General features: G+C 42.8%; 1 protein-coding gene across 5 annotated transcripts in view; it reads left to right on the plus strand.

Annotated features, from left to right (window-relative positions):
- ASH1L (ASH1 like histone lysine methyltransferase) overlaps positions 1-20,332 on the plus strand; it is a 99,859-nt gene that overhangs the window by 22,963 nt on the left and 56,564 nt on the right. For all 5 annotated transcript variants that reach the window (XR_016443301.1, XM_090055489.1, XM_090055491.1 and 2 more), the window contains exon 3: positions 5,921-10,946. Coding sequence is in view for 4 of the 5 variants with exons in the window: in XM_090055489.1 (XP_089911615.1) it covers positions 5,921-10,946 (5,026 nt within the window). In the remaining variant the exon portion in view is untranslated. The remainder of the gene's footprint in view (positions 1-5,920; positions 10,947-20,332) is intronic.

Genomic DNA, 20,332 nt, shown 5'->3' on the forward strand with positions numbered 1-20,332 from the left:
ATACTGCACATGGTATTTGAGAAGTTTTGCCAAGTATGTTGATGGCAACATTTAGTGTGGTTATTCAGAACATTTGTTCGTATCGTATCATATGTGGTAGAAAGATCAAGTTGAGCAAAAGCGCACAAGTGTAAAGAATATGTAATATGGATTGTTGCTTGCTAGTAATTCCCAGGAATGTGAAAACTTTCTGCTCGGCAGAGTACATTGTTACCAGCAGACATTTTCAGAATACCTGCTTGCTTTGGGCACCTCTGCTTCTGGGGTCTAAACTTGACATCCTGCACTTAATTGGTTGCCCTTTTTTGAGCATTTTGGCTTTAGTGTAAGCCAGTCAAGGTCCACACAAAGGTGGACACGCTTGATAATTCTGATGATTTTGCCTGCAAATAAATATAAAAGCAAAACTTGAAGTTTCATTTCAATGTCTAGTTTCATAATGTAGCCAAGAAAATGATTTTAGCACTTTTTACCAGTATTGAAATGAATGTAGCTATGAGTGTTTGCCCATACGTGACTACACCTGCCAAACAGAGGTATATGTTATAAGCACATACTGGATGAGGCATTACTTCCCAGAAACAATTGTGAGTTTGGTCAGTGCTGCTTAATCCCAAATCTTATTAATAAATTGATGAGTTTTGGTCATTTTAAAGTGTCTTCATTTGAAAAGTAGAGCAGGGGGAATTCTTGAGCAATTATTTCCTCTGTTGATAGAATCCTGTGCGCATCTGTCAAAAGCAAACCACAGTACAGAGCTGTTGAACCTATTGTACCACATCAAAAGAAAGAAAAATGCCTATTCAGCTGCATATCGACCAGCTTGGAGCAGCAGAAACAAAGTAAAAGCAAGAGGATGGATATACAATGTAGAGCTGTGGATAAACATGGGTAGAAGTATGCCTTACAATGTCATGGTTGTTCAGTGCAAGGGAAGTGAACTTCACTCCCTTTCCATTTAAGCAAACATGCTTCAACAGAAGATACTGTGTTGGAGAAGAGTGGCATCTTGCTGTGCCTCTGAGGCTGTAGGACAGATATTGGCTGTCTTCTCAGCTATCTCGTTTGTTTATACAACAGGAAAAAGTTCATCTGAAGTGTGAAGCCCTAGCCACAATTTACGCAAGATTATGACTGCCATAGACAAGCTGGGCTCTGAGCCAAACTGTTTTCAAAACTAAAAAAACCTTTTAGCACTAACAACTTCAAAGTTAGTAACAGAGAGGAGCTAAAGACATCATCCCTCTGAAACATCTGGGGCTGGAGAGACCTGGCCCTTAACAGGTGTCTGCTTTAAAAATTATTTTAATCAACAACCTTTTGTTTGGGGGAAACTTGTTTAATTTCTGGAGTCACTCCTGGGGCCACAGGCAATGAGCATTGTTCAAAGCAACATTCAATTGCAGGGGCCTGCCCTACACTGAAAATTTTAGTGTAGATTAGTGAAAATGTTAGTCAGGATCTGAACTCTAGCACAGTCTGGACACAAGCATATTTATACTGATCTAACACTTTGAGCTGTGTTAGATGACACTTAAAACCTGTGGCTAGCAGTCATACCATTGCTAGCACTGCCAGAATTGCACTGGTAGTAGATGAATGGTAGGAGACATCTGTAAAATTCTCAGTGTTGACCCAGCCTGGAGGTAGTTTGAAGATGGATCAGCAGCCAAGTGCTTGGCCAAAATGGAATATGAGCTTGACTGAGTAAAAATAAATTAGAATTGGAACTGTAGGAATTACATATACTCTAAGAAGCTAACAAAAGCAAAGCTTTGTTTGGGGCAGTATTTGAAAATAATTTTATTTTGTGTGCAGCAGCCTTGAATTCCAAAGTCAAAGGGCTGTCAGCAGCTTTCTGAAAATCTCCTATTTTAAAATCAGGCAGCTGAGCTCAGCTCATGGTGGGGTGAGGGTTGCCATCTTCTGCCTTGAAACAGCTGAAGGAACTTGAACTACTGATGCTAGAGCAATGTGAAATCAGGACCTTTTCCCTGTATTTTCTGTATTGCCACTGGCAGTTGTTCCATTTCAGTCCAGGTGTCGTCCCTGTTTTTATCATATAAACAGTTTAAAACAAATTCAAACAGAGCAACTAAAGTCCATTAAGATGACGGCAGTGCTCCCAGAGCAGTTGTACATTTATTGTAATTCCTGCCCTCGTCTTTCCTTCCCCAACCCCATTGCGTATTTAATTAGATTGGAAGCACTTCAAGGCAGAGCCCATGTGTTACTACTTTTGGCTGCTGTCAAATAGTATTGGAAGTTGTAAGAAATTAATAACAATAACATTTAGATAATTGTTCTAATGCTAATGTGGTATCTTTCTCAGTGGAAGGAGGACTCCTTGGATGGTCAAACCAGTGAAGTAAAATGTTGGCCAAAAGCTTGAGCAATATTCCCCACTCATCCAGGAACATTAGTGGTCATTTTCATTTTTTTGAATACCAGAATTGCTTTATAATTTTCACTCTTAGCTTTCTTTATACATTTGATACTATTACTGCAAAAAAAAAAAAAAGCCTGAGGCACATGAAATGTTTTGATTGCTGAGCTCTTAGTGACTTATAATGGGAAAAGGTAGCAATATATTGCTTTTGCAGTTCAGCTAATTGGTTAAATGTATCTGTAAGTTAATCTGATAGTTGGACAACAGCATATGAATAACTTATTTTTATTTAGAAAAGTCACTTAATACCACCAACCTTCAATTAATATTTCAGAGTGTAGTAAACAAACAGCTGTTCAACTGATCCACTTTATAAATGTTGCCTCTCATATGCCTTGTAAATACAGTAGCAGCCTGTTGATACAATAGTCTGTGAGCAACAAAATGTTCTCATTGAGATGTACCCATTTATTGGGTTTGGGGGTTTTTTTAGTATCCAAGTGGCAAAATAAAATTGATTCTCCAAAATTGTTCATTAAACCAATTTACTTCCGTTCACAGTCCCTATAGTAAAGTGACTTTCTGAAAAAATCTAAATATCTGACCTTCACTAGGAAAGGTACTTGTTCACTGAAATTGTAGGCCAAAATACAGATTTTTTTCAGCTTCCTGTGTTTAACTTCAGTAGTGGTTTTAGTTTGTTTTCTATATAACTGCCAGTTATTTTCAATGGGCTTGACAAATTCACTTGCTCAGAAGTGGGAGGAAAAGAGTGTCTTCACCTTCTGTAGAACTTCCGTTCATTTAAAAGCAAATTAAGATTCAAGATCTGAGTCTTTCGTCCAGTCCAGGATTTGCTGTGTCTGCATCTTTCTGAAAGCATGTCTTTTACTTATTTAGCTATTGGCCCAAATTTAGTGCCTGATTTGAGAAAAAGAATACCTGTGCTTATTATGTGGGAAGGAGCTTTCAAATGTTATCTGAGTTTAAACTAATGCAGTGCTATTTTTCTGAATCTTCTCTTTCTAAACAAGTCTTTCCACTGTTTCATTCGCATACTACTTGGAGTTTTCAGAGTTGAGCGGTGGCCGAAGCACTAGAACTATGCGTTGAGACCAGGATTCAGAGGGTACACCTATACATTGTAAGACAGGCCTGTAGTGAAACTAATGAACAAGCTCTTGAACCAGAAGCAGAATATCCATGTCATTGGCCTGCATGGATTACTGCACTAAGCTCTCCATTCGAAAGCTCATTGGCTGTTGCATAGGACTGCACTAAAGCAGCTTTGCTGTTTCTGGCTTGTGGTATGTGCCAACACAGTGCTTCCACATCCCACACAGAGGCATTCAGAAACAGTTGAGGAAAAGCTTTGAGTAGCTGAGACCACTTTTGAAGAAAACAAGAGAGCCTAGAGTTGGAAGAAGGTGATTATCATGCTTGAGAGGAGCTGGTTGAGGTGGGGAGGCCTTCAGTAATTATCACTGTTACCTGCCATAGTTTTTTAAAATGATGGTGTAAATTGAGCAGGATCCAGGGACCAGTACCTAACTTAGATTCTTTCCCAGAAGCTCAGGATGTCAGAAATTGCCTCATCTTGGTCTTGACCTTGTCCCTGGGTAGATAGTCTTTTAATGTCTAGTAAAATTTCAAAGAGTGGGCATATTGATAGTAGGTTAGAGAAGATGTTCAATACTCAGAGAAATATGGAAGAAGAAAAGAGAAACAGAAAAATATATGATGGGGAGACGGAATATGCAGTGTAAGGAAGGGGGAAGAAAGAACTGTATGGAGTGGGGAGAAAAAGAAAAGAGTAAATAGACCAGTAGCCCACATCTTCCAAATTTGGGCGCCAGAATTGAGGCTTCCCAAATCCATGTTTTGGTGTCTTAACAGTGGGATTTTTCAAAGTGCCTAAACAATTTAAGAGCCCACATCCCATTGACTTTCCATGAACAGGGAAACCTAAAGTTAAGCTCTGAGTTTTAAAAAAGGTTTGGTCCCTGAAACCCATAGGAAACTGAGAGTAAAGCCAGGAAGGAAAGAAAGTCTAACAAAAGGATGAAGTAACTAAAGCTGCTTAAAAAGAATAGTGTTAATATTCTAGCAGTGCTGCTCATTCATACAGCAACTTATTCAACACATATTTTTACATTGTATTTGAGCTGCTCCAGAGCTTTCTAGATGCTGTTTGAGAAATAACTGCAAATGAATTCTGGTGTTATTTGTTCAGTATATTCAACTTCCTTCTGCTATTTGACCAGCCTGGTTAATTTTTTTGTAAAGTATGTTGAATATAAATTTGCTTGCTATCAAGTACAGTAGAAAAAGCAGTTTTCGTATTAATTTAATTTGCAGAAGGTTATAACATTACATGGATTTGGTGCTAATATCTTTCACTCTGCCTATTAGATTTAACCCTCAAACAAGTAGATGACATAAGTTTACAAAGGCCTGTACAGTTAATTGCCTAACAGTTATAAGGAACAACAACCTATTGCATCCCTATGCCTCTGGAGAAGTTATTTTGTCCAGTGTATTTCAAAAGTTTCTGATGGGAGTTGCACTTAAAAGATAAAGATTCTTTAAAGGCAGAGATTAATCTTTTGAAATACTCTCATAGGAATGCTTTGGTTTGTCTGCCTATGTCCTTAGACCAACACAGCTACAACCTATACACCTGTAACACTGGTTTACCCATAGTGTTTTAGCTCAGAAAACTTTGATTTCAAATATGGTTGAGCTATAATTGAACGGAATGATTGTTTATTATATTATACATGTTTTCCTTTTCACAAACCAACACAGTTTGGCATATTTTAGCATGTTTAACAATCTACTTTGGAGAGAGCCCCTGGCTACAATAATAGGAAGAGTTGGGGGACAGATTTGATGAGAATAAACAAAAGCTGCATGTGAATAACTTTACACTAGCGGTTCCCAGTCTTTTTGAGCTGCAGCCCAACTGCCAGCTATTTCATGACTGAGTGTGACCCCACTTCTCATCTGAGCTCATCAGGGGTAATTTAATGTCTGTGGCACTTGTGTCCCCACTCATAATGGTCATGACCTCTTTTGGAAATCACTGGTTTACACATTGCCTGTCCACACTCAGGATAGTGTGCAGAATCTAACTCCATGTAATCTGATATCAGATGGGGCTTCTTGGTATTACTTTATTATTCAGTTAATTGTTCAGCTTGGTCTTGTTAGTGAACACTAATTTTTGTGAACACTAAATATAATCCATCTTTTTAAAATATATGTCCTATGATTAAAACAGAATAAAAGTTTTGTATTTGGTGATGCATTGTGTGCTTTTGTATGTTTTCTATAAAAAGCCTCTGCATATTCATTGCAATGTATTTTGATAAATAAGGTCTGAAATTAAGTGTTTCATTTACAGGCTTTTGAAATTACTAGATAGCATGGATTAAGTACATCAGCATTACAGGATAGCATGGTGAGACGGAAATAACTTCTCTGGTTTTACTCAATTCCTAAAGTATTTTTCTTTTTGTAAACTTTTAGGACCCTGCAAAATTGTACAAGAAATCTGGAGAAGTTGCAACAGTTGAATTTCATGCTGAGGAAAGTGTACAAGGAGAAACAAATCCTGCCTCTAAGAAGTTCTCTCCACTACAGTCTGAAATGACAGATTATATAAAGTCAGTTCCTCCTCCTTTTGTTGGTAGCCGTGATCCTGACTTGAAGGACCGAACACAAATTAATGGAGCAACAACCGTAACAGAAAAACTGGCTCAGCTTATTGCCACTTGCCCCCCCTCAAAGTCTTCCAAAACAAAGCATAAGAAACTAGGAACTGGGACTGCAGCTGTACTGGGTAATAAGGACTTTGTAAAGAAACTGCCAGGAACTGGGACTGCAGCTGGCCTGGGTGATAAGGATTTGATGAAGAAACTGTCAGTAACTGGCATTGCTGCTGGATTGGTTAACAAGGACTCAGGGAAGAAGCCATTGGGGACTGGCAGTGCAACCATATTGGTTAACAGAGATTCTGGGAAGAAGCCAGCAGGGATTGGCCCTTTAGCTGGATTGGTTAACAAGGACTCTGGAAAGAGGCCACCAGGGATTAGCACTTCAACTGGGTTAGTTAACAAGGACTCTGGGAAAAAGCAGGCAGTGACAAGTTCTGTAGTAGTTGGATTAATTAACAAGGACTTTGGAAAGAAACCACCTGGGGTTGGCACTCAAACTGGATTGACCAGTAAGGAGTCTGGGAAGAAGCCACCAGGGATAGGCACTCCAGTGGGACTGCTTAATAGGGACTCTGGGAAAAAATCACCGGGGACTGGCACTCCAGCAGGGTCAGTTAACAGGGACTCTGGGAGGAAGCTGCCAGGCATTGGCACTCCAGTGGGACTGGTTAACAGGGATTCTGGAAAGAAGCTGCCAGGGATTGGCACTCCAGTGGGACTGGTTAACCGGGACTCTGGGAAAAAACTGCCAGGGTTTGGCACTCCAGTAGGACTGGTTAACAGGGACTCTGGGAAGAAGTCACCAGGGATTGGCACTCCAGTAGGACTGGTTAACAGGGACTCTGGGAAGAAATCACCAGGGATTGGTACTCCAGTGGGACTGGTTAACAGGGACTCTGGGAAGAAGTCGCCAGGGATTGGCGCTCCAGTGGGACTGGTTAACAAGGACTCTGGGAAGAAGCCAATGACCCTTGGGAGTTCAACGGTATTGGTTAACAAGGACTCTGGGAAGAAGCCACCAGGGATTGGCACTCCAGTGGGTTTAGTAGTTAACAAGGACTCTGGGAAGAAGCCACTGGGGATTGGCAGTCCAGTAGGTTTAGTAGTTAACAAGGACTCTGGGACTCTGAAAGCTGACACAAGCCTTTCTCACATGCCTTCTACAGAGCCCTTCAAGCTTTCTTGCAGTTCAAACCTCAGTAGCCTTGAAAGCCATGAGACTACAGATTTACTGAAAGACAATAACAACAGTAAAACATTTGAAAAACATATTATAAGACAGAATAAAGAAAGTGTCCTGGAAAAATTTTCTCTTCGGAAAGAGGTTGCTGATGTAGATACAGAGAAATGTAAGGAAGGAACCTGCATTCCACAAGACTGTTTCTCATCCAATGAAAAGGGGACTTTTGAGGCATCTAAGCATGAAAAGCAGCCTCCAGTATATTGCACTTCACCAGACTTCAGGACGGGAGGAGCTTCAGATGTATCTACAGCAAAGTCCCCATTTAGTGCAGTAGGGGAGGGAAACCTCCCATCACCTTCACCCACTGTGTCTGTTACTACCTTAAGTAGGAGTCTCACAGCATCTTCCTCTCAGTTAATTTCAAATCCTTTGCATTTAAGTACCACAGCAGATCTGTTAGAAGGAATTTCTGAGCAGAGTGGAAAGACCCATTTTTCTTCTGACAGTACACTTCTGAACCTGAACAGAACATTAAATCACAGTCTGAGTACTGACAAAGATTTAAACGATTCAAAAGGCACACGTGTAGAAACCCCAAGAACTGTTCCTGCTATAGGAAAGAAATCCAGCTTGGTAACTGAATCAAGCATTCATGCTTCTCTCACCCCTTCAGTAGTTAGTTTCACAAGTTTGTTTAATAGCAAACAGTTTCTAAAGATTGGCGCAATAACTGCATCGGAGAAATCCTGCCAAGGTGCTGAAAGTCTGAGCACTAGTCAGCAGTCAAAACCATTAAAGAAAAGAAAAGGAAGGAAACCACGATGGACTAAAGTGGTGTCTAGAAATGCATGTCGGTCTCCAAAGGGTCTAGAATTAGAAAGGTCAGAGCTTTTTAAAAACATTTCATACAGTACATTGTCAAGCAGTAATCTGGAACAGGCCAAGTTCTTGAAAAATATAGGGTCATCATCATTTATAGAACATGAATTTGTCAAACATCAGTTGCCAAAACTGAGCAAGTCTAGTAGTGGACAGTCGCTTGCACTGCTGACAGAAGCTGACAAACAGGCTCAAAAATTCTATACTACCCACAAACAGCCTTCCAGCATGTGTATGGCAGATGACCTCTTACCTGAAATGTATAAGCCCAAAAGAGGAAGGCCAAAATCAAAGGAGATGCCTGAGCTTGAAGGTCCCCCAAAGAGAACCCTAAAAATCCCAGCATCAAAAGTTTTCTCTGTGCAGTCAAAGGAGGAGCAGGAGCCACCTGTTCTGCAGCCAGAGGTAGAAATTCCCTCCTTAAAACAAAGCCTAACAGGCCAGGCTTTTCCAAAGAAGAGAGGGAGACCCAAAAGGCAGATCAGATCATCAGTTAAAATGAAACCACCTGTTCTTTCTGTAGCACCTTTTGTTGCTACAGATAATTCCAATAAGATTGAGTCTGAAAGTGACCAGCACCGGAGTGGGGATTTCTTTGAGAGAAAGGAACAGCTCAGAGGCCCAGAGGAAGTTCAGCAAACTGTATGCAGCATGTCTGACCTTGAGGTAGAATCAGACAGAAAAGTTACCAAGAGAAATAATGGGCAATTAATGAAAACAATTATCCGAAAAATAAATAAAATGAAAAGTTTGAAGCGAAAGAAACTTCTGAATCAAATCCTCTCTAGTACAGTGGAACCAAATAACAAAGGGAAAGTGCAATCAAAACTCCACAATACAGTGTCAACTCTTGCTGCCACATTTGGTTCTAAATTAGGGCAGCAGATAAATGTCAGCAAGAAAGGAACCATTTACATAGGAAAGAGGAGAGGTAGGAAACCTAAAACTGTCCTAAATGGTATTTTAAGTAGTAATGCTGCCAGTTTAACTGCTCTTGAGAAGTCTGCCCAGCAAACGAATGGGACATCACTAGGTCAAGTACTTCCCCCACTGTTGCCTTCAGCCGCTAATAATTCAGAGGTTCTTCCATCTCCAGTTTGCTCTCAGTCTTCTGCAGCAAGTGGGGGGCAGAGCCCTGTCAGTAGCGATACAGGTTTTGTTGAGCCGAGTTCAGTGCCATATTTACACATACACGCTAGACAGGGCGGAGTGGTTCAGACCCTTGCAATGAAAAAGGCCTCCAAGGGCAGGAGGAGATTATCTCCTCCTACTTTATTGCCAAACTCTCCTTCTCACTTAAGTGAGCTGACATCTCTGAAGGAAGCCACTCCTTCACCAATCAGCGAGTCTCACAGTGACGAGACCATTCCTAGTGACAGTGGGATAGGAACAGATAATAACAGTACTTCAGACAGAGCAGAGAAGTTCTGTGGACAGAAGAAGAAAAGGCATTCATTTGATCACGTATCTCTCATTCCTCCTGAAACATCAACAGTTTTAAGTAGCCTAAAAGAAAAACACAAACACAAATGTAAGCGCCGGAGTCATGATTATCTCAGCTATGACAAAATGAAAAGACAGAAGCGAAAAAGGAAAAAGAAGTACCCCCAGCTCCGAGGTAGGCAGGATCCTGATTTCCTTGCTGAGCTGGAGGAACTAATAAGTCGCCTGAGTGAAATAAGAATTACCCACAGAAGTCATCATTTTATACCCCGAGACCTATTGCCTACTATTTTCAGAATAAATTTCAATAGCTTCTATACCCACCCCACTTTTCCTTTAGATCCTTTGCACTATATTCGAAAACCTGATTTAAAGAAGAAAAGAGGCAGACCCCCCAAAATGCGAGAAGCTATGGCAGAGATGCCTTTTATGCATAGCCTTAGCTTTCCTCTTTCCAGTACTGGCTTCTATCCTTCTTATGGCATGCCTTACTCTCCTTCTCCCCTTGCAGCTGCTCCTATAGGCTTAGGCTATTATGGAAGGTACCCTCCAACTCTTTATCCTCCACCACCTTCTCCTTCTTTCACTACCCCACTTCCACCACCTTCTTACATGCATACAGGCCACTTGCTTCTTAATCCTGCCAAATACCACAAGAAGAAACATAAGCTTCTGCGTCAGGAGGCCTTCCTTACAACCAGCAGGACTCCACTCCTGTCGATGAGCACCTATCCCAGTGTTCCACCCGAAATGGCTTATGGCTGGATGCTTGAACATAAGCACAGACATCGTCATAAACACCGAGAACATCGTTCTTCAGAACAACCGCAGGTTTCTATGGACACTATAACAGCAAACAGTTCTTCTAGAACGGTCCTAGAATCCTTGAAGCGCTATAGATTTGGGAAGGAGGCTGTTGGCGAGAGATACAAACATAAAGAGAAACACAGGTGTCATATGTCTTGTCCGCACCTTTCACCTTCAAAGGGTTTGCTCAGCAGAGAGGAGCAGTGGGTCAGGAGAGAGCCTTCGGAATCGAATACGTTAGCATTGGGATTACAGACGCCATTACAAATAGACTGTTCTGACAACTCCCCAGGTCTGTCCTTGGGAGGATTTACTCCTAGCTCTGAAACAGCCAGCAGTGACGAACATACAAATCTTTTCACAAGTGCAATAGGCAGCTGCAGAGTGACCACCTCTACCAACACCAGTGGACGTAAAAAGTTGACCGACAGCCCTGGACTCTTCAGTGCACAGGACATTTCTCTCAGTCGACCTCTTAGGAAGGAGCCATTGCCTTCTATTGAAAAGTCACTACAGCCACTGGCAGGTAGGAGAGCTCTTCTTGGTACATCCTTTCTTGTAAGGCATGTTATTACTTTTATCATATTTCAAAGGTAATAAAATAATTTTTGTGAAGTGTGGCAAAGGTAACATTGGGTTTATAGGCACCCCTAGGTACTATTATAAAACAACTTGAAATGATGGGGGAGGGGCCCGTGTAGGCTGCTTTGACCTGAGCCATGGGCCAAAGAAGTGGCAAAGAAAAATTCGGCTTGCAGCAGCAAAATGGGAAGTCCCCAGTACTTCTGGTTTTGCTTTTGCCCTGTCCTTCGGATGCCGGTTAATAGAGTTTTCCAGCTAATAAAGTGCTGGTTAACACAGCTTTTGCTGTAGTAGTATTGTGTGACCCAAAGGGAACACAGGAATTTTTAAAATCTTATACCAGTTGATCTTTATTAACTGTAATTAGGGAATTCATATTTTTACTTATAAAATGAATAAAGCAAAAAAAAAAAAAAAAAAAAGGAAGCTAACTTGAGAAAGTTATTTGAAGACCAGAGTATATTTTAATGGAATTATTTTTCAGAAGGTTAACCTGCATTCTGTTATTTCCTAGCTAGATTAGACACAGTGTCAGTGGAGAATGTGGGCTTTAAAATCCTAAAGTAGATTTCCTTCCCTCCCCAAAAACTAAAAAATATTCTGCACAAGTGTTCTACAGAATATTGTGTACTAATTTAGGTGTCACTATGTGCAGTATTTCCTTTGCTTTTTAGAAATTTGTGTTAGAATAAATGTTTCTTGTCTTAGCCATTTCTGTCATAATTCCTGCAGGCATCCTGGTAACATCACAAAGCAAAGGTAACCCACAAAAGAACAAAATAGTACTTGTGCTCTTATTTTCTTCTTTATCACATATAAAGAAGCCGTAATGGGTTTTTTTTCCTGCTTGAAATTCAAGTTTTGTTTGTCCTTAAAAGATTGTGTGATGATTGGACAACTAGTTAATAATGATTCCACAAGTTAAGAGAGTGAAAGCTGAGTTCTTTGAATTGCTCTTAGTAACATTGTTTTAAGACAGGTTATTTTTGGATGCTTTTATTAATATGATCTGTCTTCAGTTAGGCAGCTGTTGATCCTCTGGATCACGATGTACATGTAAGTGGTCTTGTCAGGTGCCTGATGAGCAGAGATCCTGATTTTCTCTAATAAAAATAGTAAATTTGCTGATAAAAATAACAAATTCTCTAATAAAGCCCCCCAAATCCACGATTAAAATGGAACGCTGCTATATATATAGGTATCAGTTGAACACAATGTTTTATTGATATAGTTATAATTTTAAAGCAATTTGGAAGCCTGCCAGTGCCTCTATTCTTATAGTAAAATAAATTCTAAATACCTATATTTTGGCGTTTGATAGTGTTTTCCATCATGGAAAATTAGAGCTCCCTTTGTCTTTTTAGCTCACCAGGACACCGATCCAGGCCCCCTAGTCCCAAGCCGTAGCCCCCCAGCCCTGCTATACCAGGTCCTGCCTGCTGAGCTGCAGAGGACCTGGGGGAGGGCAGCAGGGTAGAGAGCCTGAGCCTACAGTGGGCAGCCCACCCCCATCCCACACAGAGCTGGGAGGCACTTGTCCCCATTGCCCCTCCTCAGGAGTGTGTGCAGCACCAGCCCTGCACCCACCCCCCCGAGAAGCTTCCCATGGTCCCGTCCTGCTCCCGGCTGGGGCTCTGTGACTGCACGTGGCCCTGGACTCCAAGCCGCACACACCTCCCAGCTGGGCAGCAGATGCATCCACAGCCCTGCCCAACTCCCTCCCTCTAGGGGTTTCAATCCCTGCCCCCTCCCCCCCACCTGACTTACCTGCTCCCTAGGCTGCCTGGTAGCCATGTCATATACATGCACGTGGCACCCCCTGCCTGACTGCCCTCCTGCCACTCCCCACAGCCCCTTACAGGCAGGAACTCTGCCAGCCTGCAGAGAGCTCTTTACAAAAGTGTTTTTCCATCAAAAATGAGAAATCTGTGTTTTTCTAAGGCAAAGGGGGAAAGCTGCATTTTTCTCCGTTTTCCCATGGGAAACGGGAAACCCAGATCCTTTATGGTGAATCCACTTGTGGTTAACTAGCCCTATTTGAGAGTGATACAGCTTGTTATAAGTTTCACAGATTCTTGTGTTGTCTGAGTTAGAGTCCAAGTTTACAGCACACTGCTTCCTCTCTTGCCTGGCTTCCATCTCGGGATCAGAGCCCACTTCACGCTGGGCTGCATGTAGTGGCAGATGTTCCCTTCAGATTGGACAGGATCATGCTGGGGATATGGTCTTCCTTCCATTCTGACATGGTCAAGCCGTTGCAACCTCCTCCTCTTTGTAGTGGTTTGTAAGTGTATTAGTCCTATGCACTCCAGCACTTTGTGTTTGGTATTTTGTCTTCCCACTTTATTTTCAGGGTCTTGTACAGGCATCTCATATGAAAGCTGTTAAGTCTCTTGACGCATCTGGCATATGTAGTCCGTGTTTCTGAACCATAAAGCCAGGATGACAGCACACAAGTTTTGTAGATATGCATCTTCACCTTAGTTGATAGTTTGTTGTTATTCCAAGATTCGCTGTGGTTATCTACAACCAGGAAATCTCTCAGAATCAGCTCTTTCACCTTGGTTTTTGCTCTAAACCTTATGATATTAAACAAGCCTCCATGTAGTCTGGTTCGAGGATAAACCATCATTGCTGTCCTTGAATGCATGAAGAAGTGGGAATGAAAAGTAGATGTTAAAGAGCACGGGGGCTAAGACACACCCCTGTTTCACCCCATTGTTGATTTCGGAAGCATTTGATTCTTTGTTTTTGTATGCTACAGTTGCCTTCATACCTTGATGTAGTGAGTGAATGGTGTTCAGCAGTTTGGGGAAAGAACCCAATTTCTTCAGAACGGTAAAAAGGCCCTGTCTGTTAGGGCTGTGCGAAACTTTGGTTCCTGATTTGGTGGCCAAATCACTGACTCCGAATCAAATCGGGAGACCCTTTAATCTCTCCAAATTGAATCAGAACCCTCCAAATCGATTCGGAGAGATTCAGAAAGATTTGGCAATTCAGACATGGGCACAGCTTTAAATGTTTTTTCTGCATACCTCAAGGTACCAGATGGCTCGTGAATGCTTTGATGGTGGGGTGGATGGAGCATCCCACAGGAGCATGGAGGGGGCCTCCTCAGTGTGCTCAGCAGTGGACCCAGAAGTGAGCCAGAAGGTCTGCCAAGGAGCGCACTGGGAGAAAGCTCCCCTGCACCTCCCCCAGCTCAGTGACTGGTTTCTCCTGGGTCTGGGGGGGCACCCAGAGTTCTCCTGCAGCCAGCTGCTGAGCTGGAGGGGGAGTGAGGGCCACACACTCCTCAGCAGACCCAGAAGTGGACCAGAAGTAGTTCTGGTCCACTTCCAGGTTTGCTGCCCAGCACGTGGAAGCCCCCCCCCCCCCCCCCCCCCCCCCCCCCCCCCCCCCATGCTCCTGGGGACACTCCATCTGCCCCAGCATCGCAGTGTTCACGAGCCGCACCTGGTACCTCAAGGTATTCAGAAAAAATATTTAAAGCTGTGTCTACGGCCAAGTCACTGATTCTCCAGATCAAAATTGAATCTTCAGATTTAGCTGAATCAAATCAGAGACGGTGATCCAAGTCAACAAATCAAATCACTGTCCCCAATTCAGGCCATATCTAAATTGAATACAGCCTGTTTTGCACACCCCTACTGTCTGTTGACCATATTGAAGGCCTTCATCAGATTGATGAAGGTTATGTTTCATAGTCGTTAGGGTCAGAAGGGACCTACTAGATCATCAAGTCCAACCCCTGCCCTGGGCAGGAATGAGTGCTGGGGTCAGATGACCCCAGACAGGTGTCTGTCCAATCTCCTTTTAACTATCTCCAAGGAAGGGGACAGCACCACCTCCCTCAAAAGTGTATTCTTTATTTTGGCAACCCTCACCGTAAAGAATTTTTTCCTGATGTCCAATCTGAATTTGCTCCCTTTCAGTTTGTGGCCATTATTTCTAGTTACCTTGACAGGCGCCCTGGTAAACATTGTATCCCCTTATTTCTTGTTGGCCTCCCCACTGAGTTTGTAGGCGGCCACAAAATCACCTCTCAGCCTCCTCTTGCGGAGGCTGAAGAGGTTCAGGTCTCCCAATTGGTCCACATAGAGTTTTTTCTGTAGGCCTTTAACCAGATGAGTGGCCCTCCCCTGAACCCTCTCCAGGCCATCCACATTCGTCCTGAAGCATGTGCCCAAAATTGGACGTAGTGCTCCAGCTGTGGCCTGACCAATGCCACACAGAGGGGAAGTATCACCTCCCTAAACCTATTTGTGATGCACCTACTTATGCAAGAAAGGGTGCGGTTAGCTTTACTTATTACGTCATCACACTGGTGACTTATGTTCATTTTGGAGTCAGCTACTACTCTGAGATCCCTTTCCACAATTGTGCTACTCAGAGTGGTACCTCTTAGAGTATAAGTGTTGATGATTCTTCCTCCCCAGGTGACATGACACTTATCCGTGTTAAACTGCATCCTATTCTGTTTGGCCCATTTCCCTAGCCTGTCCAAATCAGCCTGGATTCGCTCCCTGCCATCTAGTTTGTGTAGTACCCCCCATAGTTTGGTGTCATCAGCAAACTTGGACAGGGTGCTTTCTACTCCCTCGTCTGAGTCACTGATGAAAGTATTGAATAGTACCAGTCCCAGGACAGAGCCTTGGGGGACTCTGCTGCCTACATTTCTACAGATAGAAACCAACCTGTCCACCACCATCCTTGGTGCGTCCCATAAGCCAATTTTCTACCCACCGGACTGTGTAATAATCTACATTGCAACTGTTTAGTTTATTTATAAGAATTGGGTGTGACACTGTGCCAAAGGCCTTTTTAAAATCTAAGTAAATACCTCTGTTCCTTCATCCAAGCATTTTGTAACCAGGCTAGTGAGGCAGGAGCTGCCTGCTATGAACCCATGCTGACTGTACAGTGGTATTCATTTTTCTCCATACTTTTCTTGCAGTTGCTTCACCAAAAATATCATATCGGTGGTGGAGCATCCTGGGTACATCTACACGTGCAATTAAACCAGAGCAATAACTGGCGCAATTGGCACTGGAGTCAACTGCCCCCAAGTAGAGTATCTACACATGCGGCCGGGACCACAGCACTTTGAGCAAGGGTGGAGCAGCCCCAAGCTGGTAGGGAGGTCCTGGGTGGCAGAGGGGCAAGCTGGGTCACACAGGTGCTGAACTGTGGGGCTAGGTGATAGGCAGCCCATGCACTTTAGCACCTTAATGCTCCAACCAGCCCCTGTCATCGTCTGCATGTGCATTTCATTGCATGTAGGTACTCAGCCGTAAGATGACAGTACTATCTTACATCAGAGTTAATTAATTTACAGTGCCCTAATACTGGCATGTGTGTCGATGGTGACGATTTACTGCAGACCTACTTAGTCTACTCTGCAGTAAAACACATATGTAGATGCACCCCCTGAGTGAAAACCTCATTGACTTTCAGGATAGATTATTTCACCTAGAGATTGCAGCCTAGGGAGCATAATGCAAGTGACAACTTTTCCAATGACGTCTGACAGGGAGATACCTCTATAGTTGTCTCAGTTGATCCTATTCCCCTTGTTTTTGTATAACTGTATACACCAAGCATCTTTGAAATCTTGTGGTACCATTTTGTCTTTCTAACAGCAATATAACTTCATGGAGCTTTCAGAGTAATTCATTGTTGGTATATGTGTAGATTTCAGCAGGCAAGCAATTGTTGCCAGATGCCTTGTTCCCAGGAATCAATTTAATGGCTTTCTACAAATCTTCTAATATAGGCCTGTTGTCCAAATCCATCATAACTTCAAACAGTAGTAATTCTTCAAGCTCTTTGTGTTTGATTTCAGTCTCACTGGAGTATACTACTCCATGGTGTTCAGTCCAGCACTGGAGTTATTTTGTTTATCAGCGATGACTTTTCCATTTAAGTCTTTCAGTGGAGTTGCTTTCTTTTTGACTAGACCAACTGATCATTTGATGCCTTTGTATCACCTGGGTCAGCAGTTTTCTGCATATCGTCATAGAGTTTCAGCCAAAAGTCTTAGGCACACCTCCTAGCCTCCCCTTGCATTTCTCTTCAAGCCTTTCTCAAATTTTCCAGGGTCATGGTGTTGGGAGATTTCTTGTAGATGGTTAGCACTATCCTTTTGTTCTCAACCAGTGGAGGTAAAAGGGGTTTTAGAGTGCTCTTCAAACCAGTGTGCATTTTTCTTGCATTTTTTGCCAAATGGTGTTACAGCAGCGTTGTATATGTTAGTTTTAAGCTTTCCCAAGCCTTGTTGGCCGAGCCGTTAGATAAACTTGCTTTCACGACTTCTTCATTGGATAGTCTGCATCTCTCTATTTTGGCTGATGTCAATTTGAGGATGACTGGTAGTTTCTCTACAGTGGATCTTTAGGCATTGATTCTGACTTTGCATCTGACCGAGGCATGGTCAGTGTCACAGTCGGCACTGTCATAAGGCCTTGTGTGCAGGATTTCTCTCTTCAGTGAGATACTAATAGTTTGGATACGTTAAACCCTTTTTAAAGATCCAGTATCCTAACCCTTTTGATAGTGTTTAAAGCTCACAATATGCAAGTTCTAAGATGTGAAACCAGGGAAGAAAATATTGTAAATCATTTATAATTCTAAGGTAATTTAACCAGTATTAAAAAGTTGAGCATTTGTTCTGTGTGTTTATTTTAAACCCTTTTGGGCCTTTTTATACACCATAAAAAAGCAAAGAGGACAGAGATTCAATTAAAAAAAATCCTTTTCAGGCTACCATTCTGTGTTCTGATATATACCACCAGAGGGTTATATAAGAATTGGAAGGGCTACATTAATCATAGACGTATTATAAAATAAGCAAGTTGGACAATAATAACAATCAGTTGTACAGGTTTACATTTTTCTCCATTGTGGAAGCTCCTCTTTAAAACTTGAAACCATTTGCTGTGTTCAAGTACTGAGGTCTCCAAAAATTAAAGTAGTACAATAAAAAAAAAAATGGAACAGGTTAAAGTGAGAGTGCAGTTTAATTTGAGTTTCCTTTCTACTGTTAAATAAAGGTTAAGACCTAAGAAACTTTTATTTTTATCCAGATTTCTTTTTTTTTATTGTAACTCTTTAGTTTTTCTTTTATAAAATTATGTTCTGTGGTAGGACAGTGATGCAGCCCTCAATCAATCAGTCATATATTTGGATTCAACACTTCAAGAATTCTGACAGAAAATATTACCGAATAAAGCTAAGGTCTAACTATCTTACATGTCTTAATTTTTCAGCCTCAATAGTGTCTGCCATTAATCAAGTGTATATTTTTCAAGGTGTTTATTTAAAAACTTACACTGCAGAGATTTTGTTCTTACATCACGTGTGTGTGTGTGTCTCATTTGTAAGGTTTTACTTTAACAAATAAGATTCCTGGATTAGTGTTAAGACAGAGGCTAAAGTGATAGGAAATTGTGGCCAGCCTTCCAGAACAAAACATAAGATTATGACAAATCTTAGAAGAATTGTGTTGACTTGCTGTGGGATGCTAAAATAGTGCAACTCACTTAGGCACTTTGAAAATATTACCCCTAACCTACAGTGCAGTCGGCAGCAGGTGAATTGACTAACATGATACTGAACACAACTTTTTCTGTTCAACTCCATTCAACAGTGACAGGCATCTTCTGCTAGCTACTGCACAAATATAGATAAAGACAATTCCTGCCCTGAAAGGTCTAAAAAAACCAAAATAAAGGAAGGGAAAGGGCTAAGGATGCAAGGAGTAGGGTGAAGGGTTGACACAACTTTATTGGTTGCTGCTTCTTTTGTGTTTTTTTTAATTGGGGTTGTGCAGTTCACAGAGAAGTTAGCAAAAATAAGGGACCAGTAAAGTCAAATATAGGGGTGCACTGATAAGAGATTTTTGAGACTGATACCAATAGCCGATTTTTAAGAAGGCATATCGGCCACTACCGCTCTGATTTCCATTACCAGCCTTGCAGCCTGGAGGGCTGCATGCGGGTGGTAAGTCTAGTGCGCTGGAAGGGGAGGGGAAAGGGAAAGGGCATGGGGAGTCAAATCAAGGCCCCTGTGGTGAGGGAGGAGTGGGGCTTCAGCAAACGCTGCCCAGTTGGGGCGGGGCAGGCATGGGACGGAGCCACGGCTTGTCTGGGAGGGTTGGGGGGCAGCTCCTGTTGTTCCTCTGGGAGCAACTGGTTTGGTGCTTGTCCTCTGGTCCAGCAGCTCCTACCACTGCTCCTGCTGGTCATCACGGAGGGCATGGTGGGGAAGGTGTGTGCCCTCAGAGCTGCGTGAAGTGGGTTGGGACCGGGGCTACATGGGGCTTTTCCTAGTCCTCCCCACGCAGATCAGGGGGCATACATGCCCCCTCCATGCCCTCCCGGATGAGCAGCAGGAGCTACCAGACAAGTGGGCAAGCACCAGGCCACCGGCTCCTGGATGAGCAGCGTGCAGCAGCAGGAGCTGCCTCCCCCTCCTGCACCAACCAGACAAGCTGCAGCTCCGTCCCCCAACACCTGCCCTGCCCCGGTGGGGCTGTGCTTGCCCCTAGCCCCTGTCCCACCCCCACTCCTCCCTCACCACAGGGGCCTTGATCTGCACCCCCACGCCCCTTCCCTCCCCCCTCCCCTTCCACCACACCAGACTTGCCAGCTGCACGCAGCTCTCCAAGCTTCTGGACTGTGCTCCTCGCTGCCTGTGTGCTGCACTGCAATTGCACACGTGCACAGGCATTTATTGGCCAGATTATCAGCCACATCAGACCAACTTCTGATGCAATCAATTTTCTTTATATTGGTGCCGATCCAATATCGGGCTGATGTATCAGTGCACCTCTAGTCAACTATTTCTTTGATCTTCGTGCTACGTACTATCTTATCCATGAGTAACTAAGTTCACACTTATATTCAGAGAACTGGCCTTAGCTAGAGGGCTGAGGTCTCATCTACCTAAGACCAGTCCTCTGATTGTAAATGCCCATATTTAAGAAAGGGAAAAACGGAGAATCCAAGGAACTACAGACCAGTCAGCCTCACCTAAGTCCCTGCAAAAATCATGGAGCAGGTCCTCAAGGGTTCCATTTCTAAGCACTTGGAAAAGAAAAAGGTGATTAGGAATGGTTGGCATGGAGTGACCAAGGTCATGTCATGCTGGACCAACCTGATTGCCTTCTATGATTAGGTGACTGGCTCTGTGGATGTGGGGAGATTGGCAGATGTGGTGTACCTTGATTTTTAGCAAGGCGTTTGATACAGTCTCCCACAACATTCTTGCAGGCAAGCTAAGAAAATATGGGCTGGATGAATGGACTAAGGTAGATGAAAAACTGGCTGG

The sequence above is a fragment of the Crocodylus siamensis genome, chromosome 6 (assembly GCF_052110815.1).
Source record: "Crocodylus siamensis isolate JL-2025a chromosome 6, ASM5211081v1, whole genome shotgun sequence".
NCBI lineage: Eukaryota > Metazoa > Chordata > Crocodylia > Crocodylidae > Crocodylus > Crocodylus siamensis.